This window comes from Camelus ferus, chromosome X (genome assembly GCF_009834535.1).
Source record: "Camelus ferus isolate YT-003-E chromosome X, BCGSAC_Cfer_1.0, whole genome shotgun sequence".
In the NCBI taxonomy this organism is placed as follows: domain Eukaryota; kingdom Metazoa; phylum Chordata; class Mammalia; order Artiodactyla; family Camelidae; genus Camelus; species Camelus ferus.
The window spans coordinates 48272032-48299618 of NC_045732.1; the positions used below are offsets into that span (position 1 = coordinate 48272032).

Here is a 27587-nt window from a genome sequence, read left to right on the forward strand (position 1 = left end):
GGAAGGATGCTCCCTCTTTTAACATTCAGTGCCTTCAACCTATAGCTCTGGTCTCCACTGTCCCCTCCACTGCTGCCCAGCTTTCAGCCTGATTCTCAGCCTCTTCTTTCAATATTATCCAGCATGAAGCAGCAGGCCAAGAAAGAGGCTGAAAACAAGCAGTGGGGTTGAAAAAAGAAAAGGTGTGGAATAGTGGTTGAGAAGAATGAAAATGCTGATTGACAATAACAAGGACTAACAGGAGGTATGGTGGGCCTAGCTGAGTTGGAGACTGTGGATAGCACTCTGCTCATTTGTGTGACTTTTTTCCTGGTAGATTTTAGCAGGCCATGTATAGGATCAGAAAATACAGACTGCGAAATTGATCTGGGGCTATGATTTTTCTGGTGGCTGTAGCAGAAGTATGGTGCACTGGTGATTAAGATATTTTAGATGATCAAACTAAAATTATGGAAGGGTAGACTAGTAGAAAATACAGACAAATATAATGAGGGGAAAAAGAAAATTTAAATAGTATATAGTTATGACTAGATATTGGGACTTTTGGGAATGGAATATCTGAGGTGAAACAGTTCTAAAGTTTGGTCCTCAATGTGAGTGGAGTAGCAGTGGAAGGAAAGGTCACTAGAGTTATGGATATTCAAGAATATTGAGGCTAAAATGTTCACTATGGCAGGAATTAGGAAAGAAGAAGAACGCTATGAGCCAAGTCTCAAAGTCTTTAACGAATGAATCAGAGTAACCAGGAGGCCAATATAGTCAGATGGCATAAGCCTCAAAGGAGAACAAGGTTTCTCATGGGATGGGAAGAGTAAAGGTCTTATATATAATGTTTACTATATACAGGCATACCTTGGAGATATTGCAGGTTTGGTTCTAGACCACTGCAATAAAATGAGTATCATGATAAAGCAAGTCACAAAAATTTTTAGCTTCCCAGTGCATATAAAAGTTATGCTTACACTATGCTTCAGTCCATTAAGTGTGCAATAACATTGCATCTAAAAAAACGTAAATACCTCAATTAAGAATACTTTATTGTTAAAAAAACGTTAACCATCATTTAAGCCTTCAACGAGTCATAATAACATCAAAGATAATTGATCACAGATCCTTATAACAAATATAATAATGAAAAAGTTTGAGATGTTGCAAGAATGACAAAATGTGACAGAGACACAAAGTGAGCAAATGCTCTCGGAAAAAATGGTGCCAATAGAACTGCTTGACACAGAGTTGCCAGAGACCTTCAATTTGTAAAAAAACCACAATAACTGCAAAGAACACTAAGGCAACGTATGCCTGTACATTGATAAGCAAAGACTATCTGTATGAACACATAGGATGCCAAACATAAGAAGGTTTAGAAAATACAAAGGGTTATTTTCTATATAGAATCAACTCCAGTGAAGGTTGGGGTTGAAATGGAGACATATCAGAGGAACCTCACAGCAGGATCTCGTTCCATATTGGACAGTGTTGTTGGGGAGTCAAAAATCACCTGGAGTTTTCTACCCTAGGAGACTAGGATAGTAGTGATGTCATTGAGAGTGTTAAGGAAGGTGGAAAGATCTGCTTTTCTTGGGAGAGGTAAAAGGATGGGATGGAGACATACAAGGTTAGTTTTGCATTTGAAGTATAAGTGGTAAAGATGTTTTATATATACTGGGACTAGAATTCTTAATGTTTATAGAGCTTAGCCCAGTGTTTTGCATAGAGTAGATAACCTCAAAATTTAAGTTCATTGCTAGGAATAAAAAATAAAGGTTTGGAGTATTCTCTAAAGAGGTAATAGTTGGAGTCTCAGAAGCAAACTGATTACAAAGGAGGCAGCCTAGCAAACGAATGCAGGTATAAATACAGGAAGATAAGAGTATAAGACTAAGTACACAACCATTAGGAGGATATGAGAAGAAAAGAATACTGGCAGAAAAAGCACAGAAGGAATACTCAGAATGAAAGCAGAGATAATCAGGAGGCTATAATATCGTGATGGTGAAAAGAAAAGAGTTCTCAGAAGTAAGAAGTGGTTAAGAGTGTCAAATAACATCATTTATTAAGCATTTGTTCATGGTTAGAATTAAAAGCAATCCTGAAACCAAACAGAACCAAGTTCATGCTATACTTTTTGAAGCCTAACAAAATACATCATAAAGAATAAAGTCATCATTTGCTGGCCCAAACCAGATCTGTAATATAAAGTTTCTGCTGCTGGGAATAAGAATATAAAATAGATAAACAAGTTTATACTGTACAGCACAGGGAAATATATTCAGTATCTTATAGTAGCTCATGGTGAAAAAGAATGTGAAAATGAATATATGTATATTCATGTATGATTGAGCACTGTGCTGTACACCAGAAATTGACACAATATTGTAAACTGACTATACCTCAATAAGAAAAAAAGAATACATACCTTGGACCACAACATCTGGCTTTGGTACAGTAGAAAACCTACGATTCAGGGGATCAATTTCTCCAGGAGCTAAAAATCCCTGAAGAAAAACAATAAAAAGATAGATTATATATCTTTATAGAAAGCTAATGTTTGAGGAGAAACAACATACCCATGCCAGAACCCTGTATAACATGTGAGAGGTAGGTATGGGAAGGAAATAAACACCTTTACTGTATAAAAAAGCTTGAACTCCTGAATTCACATCCAAATTAATTTTATCTGGAGTTAATTTCTAGTGGCTGCCAAAAATTCTTTTTTGGAAGTAGATGGGGTATAAATGATACACAGAAAGTTTTCTAGTTATTCCTCCACCTTCTCTGGATGTACATGATCAGACGATCAGATCACAATGCTTATAATCAATAATTTAAGTCACTAGTCCTATTGCTTTCACATTTACTTATATGCTTGTTATGCTTTCTGTTCAGCAGATATCTTTTGACTTGACTTGAATTTCTGTCCTTGATAAAATGGGATAAACTCATGTAGCCCTTAAGAATACTATTCATCTCCTTTTTCATAGCATTTAATTTATTCTAATTGAATGAGAAAGTCACCAGGTAAGGATTATTTTAAGCATATTATTGTTACATTCTAATAATGTCAACTAAAGATAATCAAACTTTTATGTTGTGTACCCAAAACTCATAGTGATAAATGTGAATTATATCTCAATAAAACTGGGAAAAACAAAAGAAAACAGAATAAAAACAGCTGCAGAAAATAAATAGTTGTAGATAAACAGGCCAAAGTCTCTGGCTCAAAAAGGATAGCTAAGTCCCCACCTAGATCCTCTAGAAGCCTGGGTTATAGCTTACTTTATATAATAACCTACAATGGGGAAATAGATTTGTCAGTAAATCTGGAAAACTTGGAAAGGGAACCCTTTTTATGGCTCAAAATGTCACAAATAAGCTGGACATAAAGTAAGAAATTCCCAAGTGCTTCATTAAGAACTATCTCAACAGAATTTAATATAATATAAGGAACATTTAAAGGGCCCTCTACCAAAAAAATACAAATAAACAAAAAAACTATGATGCTCCCAATCATAGTCATGATACCTAAAATTATCTTGTCAGTTTATTCAATTAAAGACTGAAACATTATGTTGCTTGGAAAAGTTAGCACTTAAATCCATTATAAGTCATTACTATCTAAGCACAGCTGCATTTGCAGTAACCAGGCAACACACTAGGGGACGTTCTGAAAGGGAACTTTTTTGGGTGTGATGCCAGAACAGCTCCAAGTACAGTATGCTGGGCAAGCATGAGGGACATGGTTGCCCAGAGAAAGATTTTTGTCAAGGATTGGCCATGCTCCCACTCCAAGGACCTGGAGGAAAATATGTAATTAAGGCAGAATACCAAAGGCAAAAGATATACCCTTCAGATTTAATGAGCTACTCACAAATCTGATTGTTATGGTGACTAAAGCAGAAAAAAGGGGAAAAGCCTTGAAGTTTCCCCTTACCTCTGCCATCAAGCTTCCTAAGATATATAGAGACTGACCCCACATATGAGGCAACTTGCCCATGGGGACTCGGTCCACAGTGTGAGGATTTTGATATTCTTCATCAACCTAAAAAAAAAAAAACATAAAGAGATGAAGAAAAAGAACAGGTTTAAGATATTAGACAACAAAGAGACTGAGTCTGAATTGCGATTCATATTCTATAAAACAGTCACACATGCAATGCACTGAAAAGTCAAGCACCATGACTACAGCCTAGGGCAGTGCTCCTCTGTACGTGGATACAAATCACCTGAGGATCTTGTCCAAAGACAGATTCTGACTGAGTAGGTGTAGGGGAAAGCCTGAAATCTGCATTTCTAACAAGCTCTCAGGTAATGCTGCTGATGTTGCTAGGAGCTTAGTCAACTTATTCCCCACCAACATGGAAGACTGCATCTCTCCCCGGTTAATGCTCTTTTGCAATGGAGAAGAGGAACGATGGTAATCCCAACCGGCATTTTGGGAAAATGGAGACATACTTCATTTTCCAAGCCTGATCTACTCAAACAATCCCAGATGACTAGCCTCAAAGCAGAAAATATCAAATCCTGAGAGTTTACATAGAACATCACTCTAGTTCTGCCTGCTGATCTCTGTATCACTGTCAACCATAAGGTTTGATTTCTTAAATCAATCTCTGAACAATTTGTTTTACTTTTTAAAATTGAGGTAGGGATGACATACAAAAAGGCCATACACACTTAATGTATGCATCTTGATGAGCCTGAGGATAAGTACACACCCGTGAAACTACCACTGTAAGGTTTGGTCTTACCCTTGTCTCATTATGCAACAGTGCCATAACTGAGCCTGCTTTAAAAATTTATTTTCGAAGGAATAAAATCATATTTTTCTTGTCCTATACCTAAAGACAAATTATAGAACATTAAAATCGGAAGATTAGAAGTTATTAGACTCAAACAAGGCACTCTTTTCAAGGTACTGCTCCTCTTCTCCTAGCTCCTGGGTACAGCACTGTCCAGCTCACCTTGTCAGGAGGAACACTGTACAGCTCTGGCAGAAGTGGGACTCCATTTTTGCCCTTGATGAGGACTGCTTCAAGAGCCTCTCTGTACTCTTGAACCTGTAGATAAAAGAAAAGGAGAACAAAATTTATAGAGATTTCCCTTTGGGGATCAAGGGGAGAGTTGTAGCCAAAGAAGGTCCTATTACAAAGGAGTGTATTCACCTAGTGAAAGGGAGAAGAAAGGGAAGCAGCATTTACTAAATGCTTATTGGAGGCCAGATACTATGCTAGGAGTTTTGGACACCTTAACACATTTAATTTTAATAATTATCCAGGGGTGTGTAATTAAAGCTTTTCTACAGGGAAATTAAGGCTCAAGGAGGTTATGAGCTTGTGAAACATCACACAGTGAGTGCAAGGCTAACCCCAGATTTGAGCCCAACTCAGCCTGCCTCCACGGGCCTGTTTTTAGCCACTATGTACTACCCTAAGTATAGCTTTTTGACTTAAGATATAATTGCTTTTAAAACTGTGTTTTATCTGCTAAATTAAGTTTCTATTATGATCAAGTTTACATTTTTTGTTTAACAATTTGCTGTAGATTAGTAATACATAAAAAGTAAAAACAAAAAACCCACTGTAATTTATGGTGAAAAAAATATACAGTCAGTTCTGCTGTAATAGTTGTTTTGAAAACACAAATTTGTTCCAGTGTGTTTGATATATTAGAGAATAATTTGAGCAAAACATGAATTTCATATCTGCTCATGCACAATTTCAGTCTGAGAATGCACTCAGTTGAACTGAGTCATGTAATACACAAAACACACATGTGCACACATGAGAACAATGAACCACAACCCGTCCACATATAACATCCATATGTGGTGTTATAACTTCCTACCCAATTTCAGGCAGCTCTCTCTACCACTCCCGAGCTGCTCCCATGTTGTGGCTGTCCTGGCTGCATGGCTCTGTGCCTTCCCTTCTCTTTAATTTCCCCCTTTATCCTCAGCCTATTTTTTTATTCTTTCTCCCTGTTCTATATTCTTTTCCTCTTTTCTCTTACGTTCTCTCTCTTTTGTTCTCTTCCTGTGGCACATAGGATGAGCATGGGAGCCTCACAGGTAAGCTGGTAAGAATGTGGGTGCACATATCCGCAAGCAAACTTCAGGTGTTTTTCAAGGCATAAGTTTCATATCTATTGTGGTATTTATGTATTTCTTAAGCATTTAACATGTAAAGCCGTGATACTGTTTTTATTACGTTCCTATCATTTTGTATGTATTTCTGACAAACTTTTTAAGTGTTGTTCCCAACCACGTTTTCCCTTAAGTCCTACAGTTTTTATTTCTTGAATATGTAGAGCATGGTGATTTTCGCCTCATTATAGCCAAACTGAATGTACCCTGCACTTATGACATGTCTACCTGTGAAATTCAAAGCATTTTAGGGCTAAGTTCTTCTTCACTGAAGAGAGAAGAACTATTCTCATCATATGTACAGGCAGACCTCATTCTACTGCACTTCACTTTATTGTGCTTCACAGATACTGCATTTTTTACAAACTGAAAGTCTGTGGTAACCCTGTTTGAGCAAGTCTATTGGCACCATTTTTTCCAACAGCATTTACTCTTTTTGTGTCTTTGTGTCACATTTTGGCAATTCCCGCAGTATTTCAAAGTATCTACCAGAAAAAAGATTATGATCCATGGAAGGCTCAGATGATGGTTAGCATTTTTTAGCAATAAAATATTTTTAATTATGGAATTAATACTTTAATAAAGGTGTGACATTGTTTCTTTTAAGACATACTGCTGTTGCACACTTAATAGACTCTAGTGTAAACATAACTTTTATATGCACTGGGAAACCAAAAAAATTCATGCACCTCGCTTTATTGCAATATTTGCAATATTTGTGGTAATCTGGAACCAAACCTGCATATCTCTGAGGCACGCCTGTACAGAAAAAGCAAAGAAGTCAATGACAATACTTGGGCTACTCAGTAGTCAGTAGCAAAGCCAGGAAAAAAAAAAAGAATAAAAAAGAATTCAGGCCTTCCAACTCTTTTTCCCCCAGAGTTCAAGAAACCTGAATGTGCTTTGTATTTACTTGGCACATTTGATAAATAAATCTTCCTTTGAGCAAGCACAGTTTTTGCTAAACAATTTTGTGGAATTTGAGAAGGACAGAGAAAAATGGTAGAATCAAAATAGGGTGGTCAAAATAGGGCGGGTATTTCTATTACTGCTTATTTCATTTCTTGCTCAAAAATGGATACTCTATCATTTACTAAAATTTAGAGTAAAATAGCACTTTGTGGTCCCTGAAACTTTGGTATAACCCTATTATTCAAACTCATATTGGCAGTTACAGATTACTATTGGCCAAAGCATTCAAATTACACAAAATTGTATTTTATGTAGCCAAGTATAAATGACTTCCAAATGTGTTGGATTTATGTCCAAGTTTAGAACACAGCCAGTCTGCAGAGTGCCTAACACTAAACTTACTTGATTAAATTTCCCAACCTCACTGTTTTCCAGCAATGGTTTCTAAACTACTTTATTTATGTAGCTCAAAAAGCAATGATGACCGTATTTTCTGGGGTGAAATACAGGGTATGAGTGGGTTGTTGTTTCGTTTTTTGTTTTTTTGTTTTTGTTTAGGTCAGAACATCATTTCCAAGATTTATTAAAAGAAAAAAGACATACAAAGTCAGGAGGTAAATTCAAGCACCTCTAATGATTAAGGCAAGTGGACAGGACTTGTTATTTTGCTTTCTCTATTTGTTAAAAGTCAAGTCTGAGTGCTGACAATATCCAGGTCTTGTAACTCTTAACCTAGTGCCCTCAACTACTAGTATCTAGAAGATAACTCTGTCTCCTCCCTATTAGGGAAGGCTTTCATTTGGACACAGGCTCAGCACAGCCATTAACTGAAAAGAGGAAGACATAATAAGAACATTCTACTGAAATGCTCTTTTCCCAGCACATTACCTGCTCTGCATTGCCACTAAAGATCCCATCAAGGATAAAGTATGTCCAGAACAATGGCCATTCACACTCAATGTTTTCAAATAACTTCAGCTCAGCTGGTTCATAGTACAGACGATTGGGATCCTGGTAAAAACACAATAAACAAAGTCTGTCTTATCACTCCAAGGTTAGACTATACCTTTAGTTCAGAAGTATTACAACACAGTCTTTCACCACTGATACAGTTTGTTTCAGAGAAGGCAGAGCACATACACAATCCCCTCCCTTAGTACTTCGTCATGTGACTCTTAGTAGAACTGGGATAATAATGACACCACAAGCAGGTGTATGAAGATGTGAGTCTAATTCGTAATAAACTTGAGTTCGGTTTTGTATTTGTTAAGTTTGAGGTAGCAGCAGAACACATAAACAGAAATGTTAAGAAGGACAGAAAGAGATGAGAGTTTGGGAATCTTCCTTATAGAGGTGACACATGAAGATAAGTTACAGATGTAGTGTGTGTGTGTGTGTGTGTGTGTGTGTGTGCATGTGTGTGTGTTTGTGTGTGTGTTTGTGTGTGTGTGTGTGTGTATATAAAATGAAGAAGCAGCCCAAGAACAGAGTTATGGTAAACCTTCATAGTTTGATAAGAGAAGGATAGAAAGAGAAGAAAATTAGTATGGGGTAGAGTTGTGGAAATTAAAATAGGAAAAGAACTTCAAGAAAATGTAGGGATAGGTAACAGTGATGTACGACAGAGAAGTCAAGGTGAATAAGGACTGAGAAAGGGCTGCTGGATTTTTTTTTTTTGGCAGGGCCAAGGGTGGGCACATCCCAGCATCCCTGCCCCACCCCTCTCCTCCCAAAGCTGCCTCTTGGTCCAGTTTCAACCAGGGGTTAGAGACTGGTCACTTAGGATATTATGATGATTTTTCAGAGCACAATTTTAATAGTTCAATACGGGCAGAAGTCAAAGGTGTTAAGTCAAAAGGTTTAAAGAATAAAGTGAAAAAGGGGAAGTAAACCAGAAGAGTTTGAGCTTGATAATTTTAAAAAAATCATAATGGCTCTCGACCAGCAAACCTAAGTGTTCAATAACGTTTACAAAGCCAATGAAAGTGTTTATTATTCCCTTTAATAATAGTTAATTTTCTCCAATGATATTTCCAAGGAGAACTTTTGATATGTAGAACAAAAGGAAGTTAACTTTTCAAGATCAAGTTCCATTTAGAGCTAACCAACTGCAAAAGGTGGGAGGGATCCAAAAAAGATCCACTGATAGATTTTTCCCTTTATAATTATTAAATATTTGGGGGGAAATACTTTGAGACTATGTAAATATTCTGTTTCTCCCTAAACTTTCATCCATTGCTTTAAGCATCCATCAATAGCTCTTTCCTGAAACTAACCAACTGCAAGAGGTATAAGGACTACACCTTCCTCTATTTTATTTCATCCAGAGAGACTCATAGACAATACTTGGCAACTAGTCCCAACAAAGGTAGCAAATATCAGTTGTTGTTATTCTATTTAGTGATTACTTTAAGTACTATCAGTGAGTACTATTTTCTCTGAGTCAATCTGCACATAGTAGTGATTATTCAACTTTGGACTCCTTTTGGGGAAAACAAACCTACCTCTTTAGGAGTTTTATATCCATCTCGTAGAAAGCGACAGCAACCATAACGACCCTGGGAATGCAGAGGAGACAAGTTGGAAGCATGCACATGGGCACAGCAATATAATTAATCAGAAATCTATCTTTTGCAGCAGCTACATGTGCCAACCTATCATCAATATAAACATGATACTTTAAAAATAATTTAAGAGAGGAGGGTATAGCTCAAGTGCTAGAGAACATGCTTAGCATACACAAGGTCCTGGGTTCAATCCTCAGTACTTCCTCTAAAAATAAATAAGTAAATCTAATCACCTCTCCCCACAAAAAATTAAATTAAATTAAATTTTAAAATAATAATAATAATTTTAAAAAAACCATGGTTATCAGCTCAGCAGCAGAAACTGATTTCAGCAATGTGATTTCAAATGAGAGCTGTTACAGGCTCTTCCCTAAAGTAGCGTTCTTATATTATCTTCTTCATGGCTTTCCACCATAGGGTAAGTCTATGACAACCCAATTACTAAGTTCTGTGGTCCTGTTCACACAGTTCATAAGAGATCACAGTTTTTTTTTAAAAAAAAGAAACACATTAAAATTTTTTTGAGATAATCTGACTTACAGGAAGAGTTCCAAAAACAGTACAGAGAACCCCCATATACCCTTCAGCCACTGTCCCCTAATATTAACACCTTATGTAACCAGAGAACACTTACCAAAATTAAAAAATTAACACTATTACCCAAAGTACAGAACTTATCTGGATTTCAACAGTTTTTCCACTAATGCTTTTTTTCTGTTCCAAGATCCAATTCATTTAGTTGTCATGTCTCCTTATTCTCTTCTAATCTGTGATAATTCCTCAGTCTTTCCTTGTTTTTCATCACCTTGACACTTTTGAAGAGTGTTCCTCAGTTACTTTGTAGAATGTCCCTCAATTTGTTTTTTATTCAAATTTTTAAATTTTATTTTTTTTATTATTTTTAGGGGTGGGGTAATTAGGTTTATTTATTTTTAATGATGGTACTGGGGATTGAACCCAGGACCTCATGCATGCTAAGATGGCACTCTACCACTGAACTATACCCACCCCTGCTTCAATTTGGTTTTGTCTGATGTTTTCTCATGATTAGACTGAAGTAATACATTATTGGGAAGGACACCACAGAGGTGCTGTGCACTTCTCAGTGTACTGTATCAGGGCATACATGATGTCAATATATCTTACTACTGGTGATGTTAACCCTGATCACTTGGTTAAATAATGACACAGGTCATATTCAAGGCCAAAGATACTAATTTCCCCTTAAAGTCAGAATTCTAAAGAAAAGAAAGGCACATATGGACATACCTGAAGCTTGGTGATGATTTCCTGTTTTGTGAGCTCAACCAACTGGTTATCCTCTACTGCAAAGGCTGGGAAGGAAATAACTGAAAGTAGACTAGCATCAACTTCTTTGGATGTTGAAGCCCGGGGGAGTATTGAATTAAGGATAGACTAAAAGAAAGGAAGTCAAATATGGCACATAGTAAATAACTCAGGGTTATAAAACTAGTAGCATTAGTTTCAAAAGATTTAGGGAAGAGGATCATTCAGATGAAAACTTAAAAATTTTTCAATAGTGAGAACTTAGAAAACTAGCTATTTCTAGAAATCCCTTGTCTTAATCTTGCTCTCAAAGCTTCCTAATCCTGATTCTTAAGCAGCTGCTAATGGATAAAGAATACTCTAACATCCACCCACAATCTTGTGGCTCCATTAGCAACTACGCTTAAGCATAAAGATAAAATGTAGCTGCTGGGAAGCAGGATATGGAAGGCTCAGCTCCTATACTCCTGAAATTTATCTTTTCCATGGAAAATAGCGCATTTTAAAAATCAGAAGGTGAGTTTGTATTCACTAGAACACTATGAGTGTCTAATCAGGGTTTGAGGAAGAGGAGAAAGGCCATCTTGTCAATGACAAGAACCTTAATCTTTCAACACAGAGAATAATCCTAAATAAAGCTGAAGATACATATCTACCACGTAAACAATCTAATCTCCAAACATCTAACCCTAGAGCCAACCAGGGACAAGAGAAAGTTTCAGAGCCACTATCAAGAAGAACACTCAAAACCGACCATCTCTTGTTCTTCTGGTATGTTTAGAAAAGGAGATATTCAGGAGCAGAGCCCAGAGGCTCTTGATAGGACAATACTGGAGAATTCCATACACTATGGTGGGATCCTTTCATAACCTTGGGTGAGAGAACAGGACTATGATCTATGTTATAGTCCATGCTATATCAGGCTTATCTCTGTAGGATGCTTGATAAGACATTTTTGGCACATGGTAATAAATCAGATTATATACTCATTCAGGTTCCCTTATTCTAAAGCTCATGCTAAATTTGAGTTTGAGTAAGAATACATTTTTCTATAATGTGGTCCATTATTCTCTTACCTGGCAGTGTTGCACTTCATCAGCTAGGACATGGATAACTGACTGGGGCCCACCTTTCACACCAAACAGGTCCAGTTCATCTAATGCTTCCAGGGCTGCCTTTGAGGAACAAAGAAAGAAAGGACAACTTCAGCATTATAAAGATGTATATTTCTTTTCCCTGTACCCTGTATCATATTAATGCACATGACATTTTAAATATATTGAGCAGAACAGAAAATATAATAATATTCCTTATTCCCAGGAGCTTCTGAGGTTTTTTATTTGTCTTCCATATTGTTCCAGAGACACTTAAGATGGAGGTTGCAGTCATACTCTCCTGATAAAAACCCTCAACAAATTTGGTATAGAAGGAACATACCTCAACATAATAAAGGCCATATACAACAAACCAATAGCTAACATTATACTCAGTGGTAAAAAATTGAAAGTTTTCCTATAAGATCAGGGCAAGACAAGGGTGCCTACTCTCACCACTCTTATTCAACATAGTACTGGAAGTCCTAGCTAAAGCAATTAGGCAAGAAAAAGAAATAAAAGGCATCCAAATCAGAAAGGAAGAAGTAAAACTGTCATTATTTGCAGGTGACAAGATCTTATACATAGAAAACCCTAAAGGTTTAACCAAAGAACTGCTGAAACTAATCAACAAATTTAGTAAAGTTTTAGGATATAAAATTTAACATACAGAAATCAGTGGTGTTTTCTGTACATTAACAATAAAACACCTGAAAAAGAAAGAAACTAGCCCACTCACAATAGCATCAAAAAAAAATAAAAATACTTAATAAATTTAACCAAGGAGATGAAAGATCTGTGCAAATTACAATACTTTGATGAAAGAAAGTGAAGGCATAAACAAATGGAAAGATATCCCATGCTCATGGATAAGAAGAATTAATATTGCTAAAACAGCCATACTACCCAAAGTCATCTATAGATCCAGTGCAATCCTTATCAGAATTCCAATGGCATTTTTCACAGAAATAGGAAAAAAATCCTAAAATTTGTATGGAATCACAAAAGACCCCAAATAGCTGAAGCAGTCATGAAAAAGAAAAACAAAGGTGGAGGCATAACATGTCCTGATTTCAGACTATACTACAAAGTTATAGTAATTAAAATAGTATGATACAGGCATAAATAATACATAATAAATTTATCTGAATAATAAATTAATTTAAAATGGATTAAGCATAAGACTTGATACCACAAAACTCCTCCTTTACATTGGTCTTGGCAATGATTTTTAGATATAACACCAAAAGTAAAAGCAACAAAAGCAAAAATCAATAAGGGGGACTACATTAAACTAAAAAGCTTCTGCACAAAAACAAAAGAATCAAAAAGATGAAAAGGCAACATATAGAATGGGAGAAAGTATTTGGAAACCACATGAGAAGTTTATATCCAAAATATGTAAAGAACTCATACAATTCAACAGCAAAAAACCCCACATAATTCAATTAAAAATGGGCAATGGAATTGAATAGACATTTTTTCCAAAGAGGACATACAAATGGCCAACAGGTACATGAAAAGATGGTCAACATCACTTATCAACAGGGAAATGCAAATCCAAACCACAATGTGATATCACCTCACACCTGTCAGAATGGGTATTATCAAAAAGATAAGTATTGGTGAGGATGTGGAGAAAAGGGAACTCCTGTACACTGTTGGTGGGAATGCAAGCTGGTTAAGCCACTATGGAAAATAATAAGTATGGAGGTTACTCAAAAAATTAAAAATAGAACTACCATATGATCAGCAATTTTACTACTGGGTATATATCCAAAGGAAATGATAACAGGATATCAAACAGATATATGCACTCCTATGTTTACTGCTGCATCATTCACAACAGCCAAGATACGGAAACAATAGAAGTATCTGTCAACAGATGAATGGATAAAGATGTGTGTGTGTGTGTGTATGTATCTATGTGCATATAACAGAATATTATTCAGTCATAAGAAAGAAGGAAATCTTTACCATTTGTGACAACATGGATATACCTTGAGGGCATTATGCTAACTGAGATAAATCAGGCAGAGGAAGACAGATACTATATTATATCCCTTATATGTGGAAACCAACAAAGTTGAACTTGTAAAAACAGAGTAGAATGAGTTATTTTCTAAGTATTAATTCCCTGAAGTAGAATAACTGGGTCAAAAGGCATGAACAATTTTTAAGACTTAATGCTAAATTGCTTTTCATGTAAGCTATACTGTAGTGTATGACAGAAACTTCTTTAATGCAAACAAAGTATTATCTTTAAATTGTTTCCTAATCTGATAGAAAAATGGTGAGTCTGTTGTATTAATCTGCTTATAAGGTTGAATATTCTTTTAAGTATTTATTAGTTATTTATAGTTCCTCAATTATGAGGCAGAGCTGATTTAGTCTTTGGGATAGCAGGCAGTTCTGAAAAGCTTTCCTGGAGAAATTATGTCTAAACTGAGACCTAATGGGTAAGCAGAAATCATTCAGGTACAAAATACTTATTAATTACAAGAAGAAAAACAGCAAATTTACTGCATAGAAATACGGCAGATACCACCTTAATGAAGTCATCAAACTTAACATGAACAGCAATGGGACAAATCCACATCTGGTACTTCTTGATGATATACTGAGGACACATCATCATTTCTGTAGTATTCTTGCCAAAATGCATAGCTTGAATCAAATCATGAGGAAATATCACACAAAATCAAACTGAGGGACATTAGTAAAACAACTTGCCTGTAATCTTTAAAAATGCCGAAGTCATAAAAGGCAAGTAAGGTCTAAAGTATTATTCCAGGTTAAAGGAATCTAAAGAGACATTACAACTAAACATAACATGTTATCCTGGATTGGATCCTGGATCATAAGGTTTTTGTCTGTTTCTTTTTGCTATAAATGATATTATTAGGACAATTAAAGAAATCTGAATGGGGTCTTTGGATTAGGTGGTAGTATAATGCCAGTGTTCATTTCATGATTTTGATGACTGTACCATGGTTATGGAAGAGTCTTTGAGGAAACTCACACTGAAATATTTAGGAAAAATGAGGCATCATTGCAATTTACTCTCAACTGGTTCGGAAAACCATAATGTGTGTGTGTTAACAAAAAGCAAGTGTTAACAAGAGGGGAACTTCGATGAAGTGTATATGGGAATTCTTTGCAGAATTCTTGCAACACTCCCAAGGTCTGAAATGATTTCAAAATAAAATGTAAAGAAAAGTTTCAGTGGTTAAAAAATTTTTAAGTCAAATTATTCCAAAGTATTGGTAATACCCAGAGTAGTGAGGGTTTGAGAAAAATGCGCATATGGCACATGATGGCATGCATCCATCATATAAGAATGGGGCAAAACATAAACGGCTGGAAATTATTTTGGTGGGCAATTAAAAGAATTTATATCACTTAAACCAGTGATTTCCCTTTTAGGAATCTATCCTACAAAAATATTTGTACAAGTTCACCAGAATATATGTACAAGGATCCTCACTAAAGCATTATTATCAGTACAGTAATTATTAAATACTGTGCAGCAACTGAAAAGAATGAACTAGATTATCTGTATGAAAGAGGATGTTTGGTTATGTTGTTCAGTGAAATATGAGATTGTTGAATTTAAAAAATCAGGTAACAAAGAGGTAAACAGAGTAGGATTTAGTTTTTAAAAATAAGCTCAATATCTGTATCACTTTGGTAATTAAAAAATGCAATAAAAACAAAAAGTTTACCCAGGGAATAAATATTTTATAGGCACAAAGTTCCAAATATATTCATAAATTCAACCACGTTAATTACATAGTTTAAATTTTCTATTTCTATTTCTTATTTTTATCTGTCATAGCTTGTCAGTGGTTTGTGTTAAGTTGTCCCCTTATAGCTATTTCTATTTTGCCTTGTGTTTCTAATATATTTTGCCTGTATTAACTGAAAATACATTCCAGACCAGACTTTCTCATTATAGGTTGTGCCTTTTAAAATTCTATCTTGACCCTCTCTGTCCTCTTTGTTCCATGTAATACTTAAAAAAAATTATTTATTTATTTATTTTATTGAAGTACACAGTCAATTACAATGTGTCATAAATACTTTTTTGCTTTGAATTCTACTTCATTTGACATTCACATAGTCACCTGTGATCTTTTTTGTTTATTTTGGCCAGACTTTGCCCATCCTTCTGCTTTTAATCTTTCTGTAGCAATTTGTTGTCTTAGAGTTATAGGTGGTATAGGTATATACTGGAGTTCTTTTCTCTTTTCTTTTTTAAAATCAATCTGTAACTTTGCCTTTTGGTAGGGGAAACAAATTAAGTCATGAATATTTATCATTATAATGAATATGTTTGATACTATTCATGCTATCCTAGTTTATGCCTTCTTGCTGTTTCCAGAGATAAGAGCTGAAATTAAGGTGGTAGCAGTAGGAAGGAAAAGATGAAGCCAAGTAGAAGATAATAATGATGAAGATAACAATACAGGGGATGCAAGAGAATGACTAGGGTGGAGGATTGAGAGATGGTTCCCTGATATCAAGCTTTTTCAACTGGTGTATAGAAGGAACAGAAGCCATCTTTTGTTTGTTTTTGTAGTGACACAGATGATGAGTTTAGCTTAAGATATGTTTTCTGAGGTCCTTGTAGGATATATAAGTAGATATATGCTACAAAAGCAGTTGGACATACAAATCTGGAGCTTTTGAAAGAAGTCTTCATCTACATGCCCATAGTTCTATGGGAGAATTGTAATATTGCCTGTGGTTTAAAAGGACAATTAACTTGATGATGGTCCACATGCATGTTAAGCCTTCCTTACCCGACACGTGGTAAAAACAAGGCAAGAAAAATTACCTTTGCCATTCCAACTGAACTGGCATTCAATTCTGAGATCCCTTGGTTGGTCTTGTCTCCACGTTCCCATATCCCGAAGTCCTGGCATAAAATAACCAACACACCATTAGCAAGTCATGCTTATTAGATACACAATCCTTGAATAAAAGGTACACATATTAGCTAAGTTGCCATATATACGTTTACCCACAGTGCTTACTAAGGAGATGCCAATGAGTTAGGTTCCCCCCGTAGCTATTTTCCCAGTAGCTTTAAATTCTATTGGGGCCTCCAAGAAGTTAGAAGACCCTCTGACAGTTTATCAGGACTAAGAACTGTAACAGTCCATCTTAAGAAGTGCTTCTCAAATTTTTTTCATAAAAGCAGATACCCAGGGGGGTAGGAGACGGAGCCTAAACAGTAACCAAGTATTTTATCTTAAACATCCATTCTAATTTTACTCTCTATTGGCATTGACCATGTACCATGCACTTGCCTATGCACTTTACACTATTATCTTCCTTAATCCTTTCATTTTACAGATGATGAAACTGAGGTACAAAGAGAGGTTAAATGACTCACCCAAGGTCACAACACTAATAAATGACAGAGCTAGGATTAGAGTCCAAGTGCTCCAAAGCCTACATTCTTAACCATAGCTCTATACATTCCCTTGATAATATAAAGAAAACATTTAAAATTAATTAAAATTTTTCTTATTTTGAAATAACTTTAGACTTACAGAAAAGCTACAAAAATAGTGAGGTCCCACACACCTTTCACTCAGCTTCCACTAATGCTAATACCTGACATAACCACAGTACAATTGTCAAAGTGAAGAAATTAACATCAGTTAAATACTAGTAACCAAATTATTGACTTTACTAGGATTTCACTGGTTTTTTTCATTAATAGCCTTCTATATTCCTGGATCCAATCCAGAATACCATGTTGCATTTGTCATGCCTCCTTAGTCTCTTCCAATCAGTTGCAGTTTCTCAAGTCTTTCATGACCTTGACACTTTCTGAAGATTAGTGGTCAGATATTTTATAGATTTCCCTCAGTTTGGGTTTGCTCGATGTCTTCTCTTGATTAGATTGAAGTTAAGTATTTTTAGCAAGAATACTATAGACATTATGCTCCTTCTTAGTGCATCATATCAGGGGTACATGATGTTGATATGTCTTATTACTGATGATGTTAACCTTCATCACTTGGTTAAGATATTGTCTGCAGACTATTTTTCTATTATACTATTATATTATTATACTATTTATAAGGATATCTCAGAGATATTGTGGGTTCAGTTCCAGACCACGACAATAAAGTGAATATTGCAATAAAGTAAGTCACGTGACTTTTTGGTTTTCCAGTGCATGTAAGTTATGTTTACACTATACTATAGTCTATTAAGTGTGCAATAGTATTATGTCTAAGTAAACAATGCACATTCCTTAATTAAAAAATACCTTATTGCTAAAAAATGCTAACCATTATCTGAGACTTCAGTGAGTCATACTCTTTTTGCTGGTGGAGGGCTTGAATACTGTGAGAATTACCAAAATGTAACACAGAGACATGAAGTGAGCAAATGCTGTTGGAAAAATGGCACCAATAGACTTGCTTGATGCAGGGTTGCCACAAACCTTCAATTTGTAAAACTGTGAAGTGCAATAAAGCAAAGCACAGTAAAATAAGGTATGCTTGTAATTAATATCTTGAGAGAGATACTTTATGACTGTGCAAATAATCCTGTTTATCTTCATCCACCCACTAACTTAGCATCCATCGGTGAATTGTGCCTGCAATAATTTATAGTGGCGTTTCAACGGTGATTTTCTAGTTCCTTCATTACCCCTACACTCATTAATTACAATTCTTCTCTAAGGAAGAGCTATCCTCTCTACCCCATTTATTTACTCAGTTATTTATTTACACTAGCATGAACTTAAAAATATTTAGGTTATTCTCTGGGTTATAATAAAATGTTATCATTATTTATTTTGTTGCTCAACTTGTTCCAGCTTTAGCCATTGGGAGTTCTTCTAGGTTGGCTCCTGTGCCCTTTTGACATGCTCCATTCTTTTTGAACACTTCCTCACTTTTTGTCACTATAAGATGCTCCAATCTCATCTTGTATTTTCCCTGCCCCAACCCTAGGATCAACCACTTCTACAAGGAATCCTGGTTTCTCTTATTAAAGAATGATAGTTACATACAAGACCTGGGCACTGGTGTTCACTGTTACTGTGGTGTCAGGCTTCTAGGCCCTCTCATTGAACAAGACTTGGAAACACCCATGTGCACACGTATGTATGTTTATTTTGGTATCTATCTTAAATTACTCTTCATAACATATCTCTGAGCTAAAAAATGAAGCTTCAGAAAGGTAACCCATATTTATCCCATGATTAGTCTCATTTGCCCCTAAACCCAGCTCTACCTTAGTTTGTGCAGCAAGTATCAGACTATTAGAAGGCACAAAGATCATTAATTCTACTGCTGCAACCCTTTGCTGCAATGGAGAGGCCAGAGAACCCTGGATCACAGCAGGCCTATGGTATCAGAAAACAAAGTGGTCCATCAACAAGTAATGTCTATTTGCATCAAATATGTCTACATCAGAATTATCCTTCTGGCAAATATGGAGTGACAGGTTCCAGATTTATCCTCACACCAATAACTAAAAAGCAACTAAACAAACTAAAACAATTAAACAACTAAAAAACAACTAGAATATTTGTGACGCAGCCATTTTCAATACAATGAACATCATACAATGAAGAACAGCAGTCTCTGAGAGAAAAGACGTTAAATATACTATGACTTAATAAAAACCTACCTCACATAGTAGTTGTGAGAAAAAGTAACTATTTTTGTATAGTAAGCACTGGACCAATGTCTACAGATGATATTAAACACATTAAACTTTATTTCCAAGTAGTTAACTGACCCGTAATACTCCCTAGCCATCTTGTTCCTGTTTATTCACAAACCATTAAAATAAGACCACAATTTAGACCCAGACTGCCAAATACATACCATGAGGTATAATAGAGTTTGAAAGGAATGAAAGCATTGCATCTTGATCCTCTTAACTCTGTAAATCCCTTGGGAAGAAGGCAAATAGAGGATGACAGAGTTTAGTAAAGAAAAAGGCTGAAGGCAATTTCTGCCAGAAGCCTTATAGATTGGTTCACTATGAGGGTCAGCGGTAAGAGAACGAATGGGTTGTTCTGTATTTTAAAAACATCATATGTTTAAAATTCATTCTAAAATGAGTACTTACAGCAGTTTTATATGCAGATTCAATGTAAAACACAAGGTTCTGTACGAAATTAACTTCGTCTAGGCTGTGGATGATATGAAGTCCTGAAGAAAAATAGAATAAAGATATAGAGCTAGTCAATTATCACTACAGGCTTTATAGGCAGCCATAGTGACTAACTGACCCCTCCTCCCACTCCCAAGTAATCCTACTCCTGCTCAGGAATAATGGGAGACACTTTGATTCCTAAACCATAAAAACAATACCACTAGTCTTTCCTAGGCGGGCCTTCAACTAAGTGAGATACCAGCATCTTTTAACATGGAAGAATTTTCACTGCTATTTGTAGGTTTTAATGGAAAGTCTCAGACTCCTAAATCCATAGGCAACTAATTTATGATGTGTTTAAATGTACAAACCTAGGCATCTGGAAAAAGAAAGACAAATACTTCAAAAAAGAGTTGAGGGTAGTCTAAATACTAAGAAGTAGGTAAAGATTATGATTTTTAAGAACTTAAAGCCATCCTTTGGGGAGTAAAAATGATAATTATTCTAAATGTAAGCTATACAAAGATAGTTGTAGTTTATAAATAAAATGTTTGGCATGAATACATTCAATTTTTACAACAACCCTAAGAGGTGTGCGCCTCTATTTTCCACAGGAGGCATAGAAAAGTTAAATATTTGCCTAAGGTCATGTAACTAATAAATAGTGGAATCAGGACTCAACTGACTATCAACTTCTGTTTCACTTCAGAGACTGAGTTCCCAACCAAGATACGATACTGCATCCCAATATGTACAATATGATCTATTTTTGTTTAAAAACTAACTCCTCTCCTTTCCCCCACCATCAAGTGAGAAATACCAACAATTACACAGTGAAAGTTTTCCTCCTACCCAGAATCACATTCATTCCCACCCTGCCAAATCTCCTCTCTGGAGGAAACCAGTTTTACCAGTTCCCTCTGCAAACATAAATATCATAAGGGCGCTGTATACTATACTGCACCTTGTTTTTTTCATATATAACTTGGAGACAATTTTTAAATATACCTGCCTCATGTTTTTAATGGCTACATAGCATTCCACTGAATCCCTATTCATATAACCAGTTCCCTACTGAAAGACATTTAGGTTGTATCTAATCTTTCATCACTACAATCAATGCTGCAATAAATATCTGTGTATTTATATCTTTGTACGCACGTACCAGCATATCAAGGTAAATTCTTAACTTCTGGGTCACAGATTTATATATATTATTTTTGTAACATTTTATTTTGGACATTTTCAAATGCAAAATGAAAGAATTTTACAGTGGCACCTGTATACAAACCATCCGGATTCAACCATTAACATTTTACTATACTTTTTCATTACATATCTATCCATTCAGCAACCCATCTTATTTTTTGACACACTTCAAAGTAAGGTGCAAATATCAGTACACTTCTCCCTAAATACTTCAACATGTGTACATTAAATGTTGACAATAATCACCAAGTTATCTTGCAAAGAAAATTACACAGTTTACAAACTAACCAGAGCTGCCTGCCTGTTTCCTACACTCTTGTAAACATAGGCTTTAATAAAAGTTTTTATCTTTGTCACTGTAATGGGTGAGAAATAGAATCTCCTTGTACTTTAATTTGTAGTGCTTTCAGTATGAGTAATGTTGTGAGTTTTTTCTTATGTTTATAAATCATCTGTATTTCTTTTCCTATGAACTGTTTGGTCATGTCCCTCACCAATTTCTATTGAGTTGCTGGTCTTTTAGTTATTAATATATTAAGGAATATTAAGGAAATTAGCCTTTTGCCCATCATATGTGTTCCAAGTATTTTTCTAGCTTGTTTGAACTTTGATTTTGTTTACAGAATATTTTTCTTCCCAGAAACTTTTATTAAAAAGCTTTATGTCATGAATGTTTCTGGTATTTTTAGTTTCATTTTTTGTATTTAAATCTTTGATCTATTGACAAATATTTTAAATCATGGAACTCTAAAATTGAAAAGGACTATATGATCTGGATCATCAGATTGCAAACTCCTCCTGATCCATGGCTCTGTTAAGATAGCAACCACAGTACAGGGCAGCACCAGCAGCAAATGAGTTTCCTTAAAGCAGTAATGAACTTTACCTCTTGGATAGAGAGGGAAAAAGAGAGGAGACATAGTAACATTGGACATTAGCTTCATAGCTTTACCTTGTCACTTTTGTGTGCCAAGGTGGTTGAACAGAGATTGATAGAAGGTAAGAGGTGTGACAAACTTTTTGCCCATCTCTTAGACTTGTGTCACGATTAATCATTATACCATATAAATGCGACACATTTCTACCATCTGTCCCTTTGCTCATGACACTCTGTTTCCCTGGCGTTCTCTACATCTTGAAATCCTAATTGTTCTTTCAAGGTCCAGCTCAAATGCTATCTCCTTTTGTGATGCTGCCATTGATTCCCCTCTTCTGTGCTTCATAAAATTTTATTTTTCTTGCTCTTATGAACTTATTTTTTTCTCTGTACCATAGATAAATCTGTACCTGAATGTGAAGGAAAGATGCATATCTTATTTATATTTGCAGTCCCTAGAAGTATCTCACACAGCCCCAAAAAGCATCACACATAGTAATGTGAATGGTATTAAATAATACTCAACAGAAGATGTTCAGTCATTATTTATTGAATGATCTTAAACAATCTTTTTAACCACAGGGCAAGGACCTATCTCTTGAAGCAAGACCATACATGTAGGACCTCTGGGTCCTGTCCCTGTTGTGGAGCCAAGGCACTGCTTTCAGAATAGAGGGTGCAGACATGAGACACAAAGGTGAAATGAAGTAGGGCTTGGGTGCTGCCAAAGATGGCAGTGCTGTATAAAGCATATTAACACATGCAGAGCTCCAGAAATGAGGCTGACTCAGTGGTGTACTCCATTTAGATTGACTTGTACTCAGCTAAAATTAAGCCTCTCTCCCCCTCATTTTTAAAAACAATGTTACTGAGATATATTTCACATACCATACAATTCATCTATTTCAAGTATATAATTCAATGGTTTTTAGGGTATCCAGTATTCTGCAACCACCACCAGAATCAATTTTAGAACATTTTCTTCACCCCCAAAAGAAATTCTGTATCCACAGCAGTCACTCTATTTCCCTTCAACACTTGTCCCATTCTCCTCCCCTCACCTCCAAGTAATCACTAATCTACTGTCTGTCTCTAAAGATTTGCCTTACTGGACATTCATATGAATGCAATCATACCATACGTGGCCTTTTATGTCTGGGTTCTTTCACTTAGCATAAATTGCTCTCATCCAGTTAAATTCAGGCTCCATTTCAGGTGTTCTTTGCAGTTTTAATTTTTTAAAATTATTTTTTAAGGGGGTAGGTAATTAGGTTTACTTATTTATTTTTTTAATGGAGGTACTGGGAATTGAACCCAGGACTTCCAGCATGCTAGGCCCGGGCTCTACCACTGAGCTATACCCTCCCCCTATTTCAGGTGTTCTTTGATGCCAGTCTTTGACACTTATTCTAACCTTAGGAGGGCTCTTTTTAGCTGTCTCTTTCCTTGGTTCTCTGATAAAACCTCTAGCTAGTTTATGGTTTAGCTTGTTGCTCTTATTGAGCTATCAGCCCCCTCATAATTTCTTAGAACCAAAATTTTCATTGTTTCTGAGAGTGCCCTTAGGCTTGAACTTTCCTACACTGCTCCAAATAGAGTCAGTTCTCTCGGGAGGAGTGATGGAGTTTTCTGCTCTTGTGGTCTGTGTCACCCTCCATGCTACTAGAAAGGTGGGTCAAGCCAAGTATTCTGTCTGCTCTGCCTGGGGTTAAGCTTCCACTCCATAAGTGGGACTGGAGGGTAGGAAGGGAGTCCCAGACCTCTTAGTTATTCTTGGCTGGACTAGAGCGTCTGCAACACAGAGCTGGCGAGGATGAGAAATGCTGGCAACCTACCTATTTCAGGGAGATATCATAACTTATCTCTCAGGGAGATATCAGACTGGGAGCTGGGGGGAGAGAAAGCCTTGTATTCTTGGCTGCATCCACCTCGAGTAGTGCTTCTGTAATGGTAAGCTTGGGAGTGGGAGAGGGAGTAGGTTGTGGCCCAAATGCTATACACTCTCATTGCTAAGATTTAGATTTCCTTGAATTAATGTTTCTCTACTTGCTGTGTGCCCTTAGGGGAATTTCTAGTGGTTTTATTTTTATTTATTTATTTATTTTTCTTTCCTTTTCCTGTATCCATAGTTTGTTTTTTTTTTTTTAATTGAAGCATAGTCAGTTACAATGTGTCAATTTCTGGTGTGCAGCTTAATGTCCCAGTCATGCATATATGTATATACATTCATTTTCGTATTCTTATTCATTAAAGGTTATTATAAGATATTGAATATAGTTCCCTGTGCTATACAGAAGAATCCAGTGGTTTTAAATGATTGGTTTTCTAAAATTAATTTTCACTACTTATGGTTATTTTGCTGGGGAGAGGATCTCTGGAGCTCCTCTGCCCCTATCCTGAAAGTTGCAATCAGCTTCTGTGTAAGCCTCTCTTTTAATCAAGGTTGAGATTTTTTTTTAAGATATCAACAATGAGCAGAGAATTGCTAAATTTTCCATGAAGATCTTTCATACTCTACCCACCAATCATCTCTCACATCTATCCTTTTCCTCCTCAAGGTAACTGCCTTACATAGGTTTACATCATTTCTTGCCTAAAGTATTTCACTAACCTTCTAACTAGCCGTCCATCTTAATTTCCTCCCCTAGCCACTCTATCCTCCTGTTACTGCAGTGAATCATCTGAAACTTTGATAATTTACCTTGAGTGGCTCTCTACTGACTAAAGACTAAACTCCAAACTACTTAAGGTGGTACACGGGCCCTTAAACACTTAGCCCCAACTTCCTAGCTCCATCTTTTGCCATTTTTCCAGATCTATCATATACTCTAACCATAGAAGATATCAAACCTTACTCTGGTGAACAGTACCTTTTAAACTTCTGGGATATACTCATGCTGTTCCCTCTCCTTTTCTGACTTGTGATTTTCTATTTATTCCTACTTATACCTCTAAGGCCTGACCAAATAATATCTACTTTATTCCAAGCACCTATCAAACTCAGCACACTGAGTTGAAAATCAGATGTTAAGTCAAGAATCAACAAATATTGTTGAATGAATGAATATGTCTCTTACAAGCCTCTTTAGTATATTTCAGCTGCCCTTCTGGATGCAAAATGAAAAAAATCACAGTGGATATTTAGACACTGCTTTGTAGAAAAACACTTCACAGTTGGTGTTAAAAGAATATTAGAAATGGAGTTATAGCTACTATTCTATTTAAATAAATGAAACCTAAAAAAATATTTATTCCAGGAGGAAACTTCCCTCCAAAAGAAGGGTGTATGTGGATAGATATAACTTTAAGAAAAGGTTATTCAGCCTCTGGGCTGTGTGTTTTTCAGAAGGGAAAATATAGTAAGGCTTTATCACCAAATATTTACTTATACGAGAAAAGGAGAAAAGTATTCTGGGGTAATTCTCCCCCTGAATTCCCTTAGTACCAAAGACCTCTGTCATCAGATAGGAAGATAAAGATGAAATGTCAAAAATGTGGTATTGTGAGGAGTATATTTATTTACTTAGGAAGATCTGGCAAAGGTCTTATTTAATTTACAAACTGAGTGTGATCAGATTCAAAGTCCTCCCTGATTTAGAAGAAATAAAAGGGAATCATGTTAGTTCTTATAATTCCCTTTTTCAGGTAAAACATCTAAAGCTATTAGTGAAACCATCTGAAAAGGGTGTGTTATTCAATAATTTAAAATAACTGAATTCTGATTCTTAAGTTAACTCCCCTAATATAATTTAGATGCCTATGACAGATGCCTTGTTTATAATATATCCATAAAGAGCAGTACAACATAGATGATGTTAATACTAACTATATACTTGTCAGTGCATAGTATGAGAACAAACAATAAACCCTAGCCCTTCTTTCCCATCTTAGAGTATCTGGAGATTAATAAAAGATAAAAATACCTGTCGAAAGAAAATCTACCTCAAACTTCCTAGTCCTCAACTAAAAATATTTATTAGTACCCCATACTTGTCTCTCAATGTAAAAGAATACTAACTAGACCTCAGAGAGTTGGGGTTTTTTTTGTTTAAAATTTCCAATGTGTATCTTTGAGCAATGTAAACAGTGATGTTGTTTTCTGGCCAACACCTTTGAAGAAGCCACTTTTGCCCAGAGCTAGTGCTCCACACTGCAGTGGTTCCCAGTACTTTTGTCCTTGTACTGACCTGAGGCAGTCATTTGTGCTAAGAAGAGCAGGTACACGGAGGTAGCATCCAACTGCAGGTGTCCCCACTGGTCATCACCCACTACAGTGGCACAGGTTTTGGTGTTGTACTTGGCATGGAGGCTATCCTTGGTACTCTGACTATACTTGAAGGATTCTACTTTATCCACCTGAAGCAAACAAAAACAGTAAAAGAAGGCTATGCAGAAAAATCAACCCATATGCCACACTTCTGTAGTACTCTAACATATACCATTGCATTCAGTCTTCAGGCAACTGGGCAACTGTGAATATTCAAAATACATTATTACCTCTTTTTCCCTACACTAATACAATTAGGAAAGTCTGTTATTGCTGTTTTTCAATTTAAGCAATTTAACTAGAAAATAATACCAGTCAAAACCAGCTATTTCCTGTTCATTACCTTTCTTTCATTCTTCAGATGGTTGTTTTGTCACTTTGTAGATAAAAACTAAGATGCAGAGAGGTTGAGTGAGAACAGCTTAGTAAGAGATAATTGAGTTGTAAAAAAGATGTGTCTGTTCCTGAAACAGGTAGGAATTTTGAGGGAAATTAGAACAAGAGTATATATTTGGAAGGAGTAATGGAAAGAACTGTGGAGGGATCCCTGGAGTGACAAAGAAAAGATACAAAAGAAAGCCAAAACCAAGGTCAGAAAGGAAGCACTGTGGAAGGAACAAATGAAAGACTTACTTCCTGAAACTTCCATTTGATTATGTATGCATCTGATATATGATAGTAACTATCATACCTTTAAATACGGTTAAAGAAATTAGTGACTTTAAACCTACTTGGTAAGGTAGAGAATGCAAATATCTAAAATACAAAAAAAATTAAAAAGTGGCAAAGAAGGAAAAAAACGATGGCTGTGAGACAGTCCAGTAGAGATATCAGTGATAAAGTTCAGAAGTCTGGAGTTGATTTCTTTTTACTTCAGACTTGTTGTGTGCCTGGGGATGGTCACTTTATTAATCTGGGCCTGAATTTCTCCTTCTAATAAAATGTAACCTTGGGCTCAAGAAAATCAGTTCAGAGTCAATGTGCACAACACGTGTAAAGATCTCCTAGGAAAAAAGTAAAACACTTTTGAATGGAAAAAAATGTCATAAACAAACCCAAAAGATAAGCCAGAGACTGCTAAAAAATAATTGCA

The 27587-nt window shown here is 35.9% G+C and overlaps 1 protein-coding gene across 4 annotated transcripts in view; it reads right to left on the reverse strand.

The window, feature by feature from the left end:
• Nucleotides 1-27587, reverse strand: part of PHKA1 (phosphorylase kinase regulatory subunit alpha 1) — a 98744-nt gene that overhangs the window by 62915 nt on the left and 8242 nt on the right. For all 4 annotated transcript variants that reach the window (XM_014567424.2, XM_006194400.3, XM_006194403.3 and 1 more), the window contains exons 4-13: nt 26415-26583; nt 20115-20197; nt 16846-16926; nt 11988-12086; nt 10894-11040; nt 9562-9615; nt 7946-8068; nt 4965-5060; nt 3935-4042; nt 2420-2498 (exon numbers count right to left, since the gene is read on the reverse strand). In XM_014567424.2, the coding sequence (XP_014422910.1) occupies nt 2420-2498; nt 3935-4042; nt 4965-5060; nt 7946-8068; nt 9562-9615; nt 10894-11040; nt 11988-12086; nt 16846-16926; nt 20115-20197; nt 26415-26583 (1039 nt within the window). The remainder of the gene's footprint in view (nt 1-2419; nt 2499-3934; nt 4043-4964; nt 5061-7945; nt 8069-9561; nt 9616-10893; nt 11041-11987; nt 12087-16845; nt 16927-20114; nt 20198-26414; nt 26584-27587) is intronic.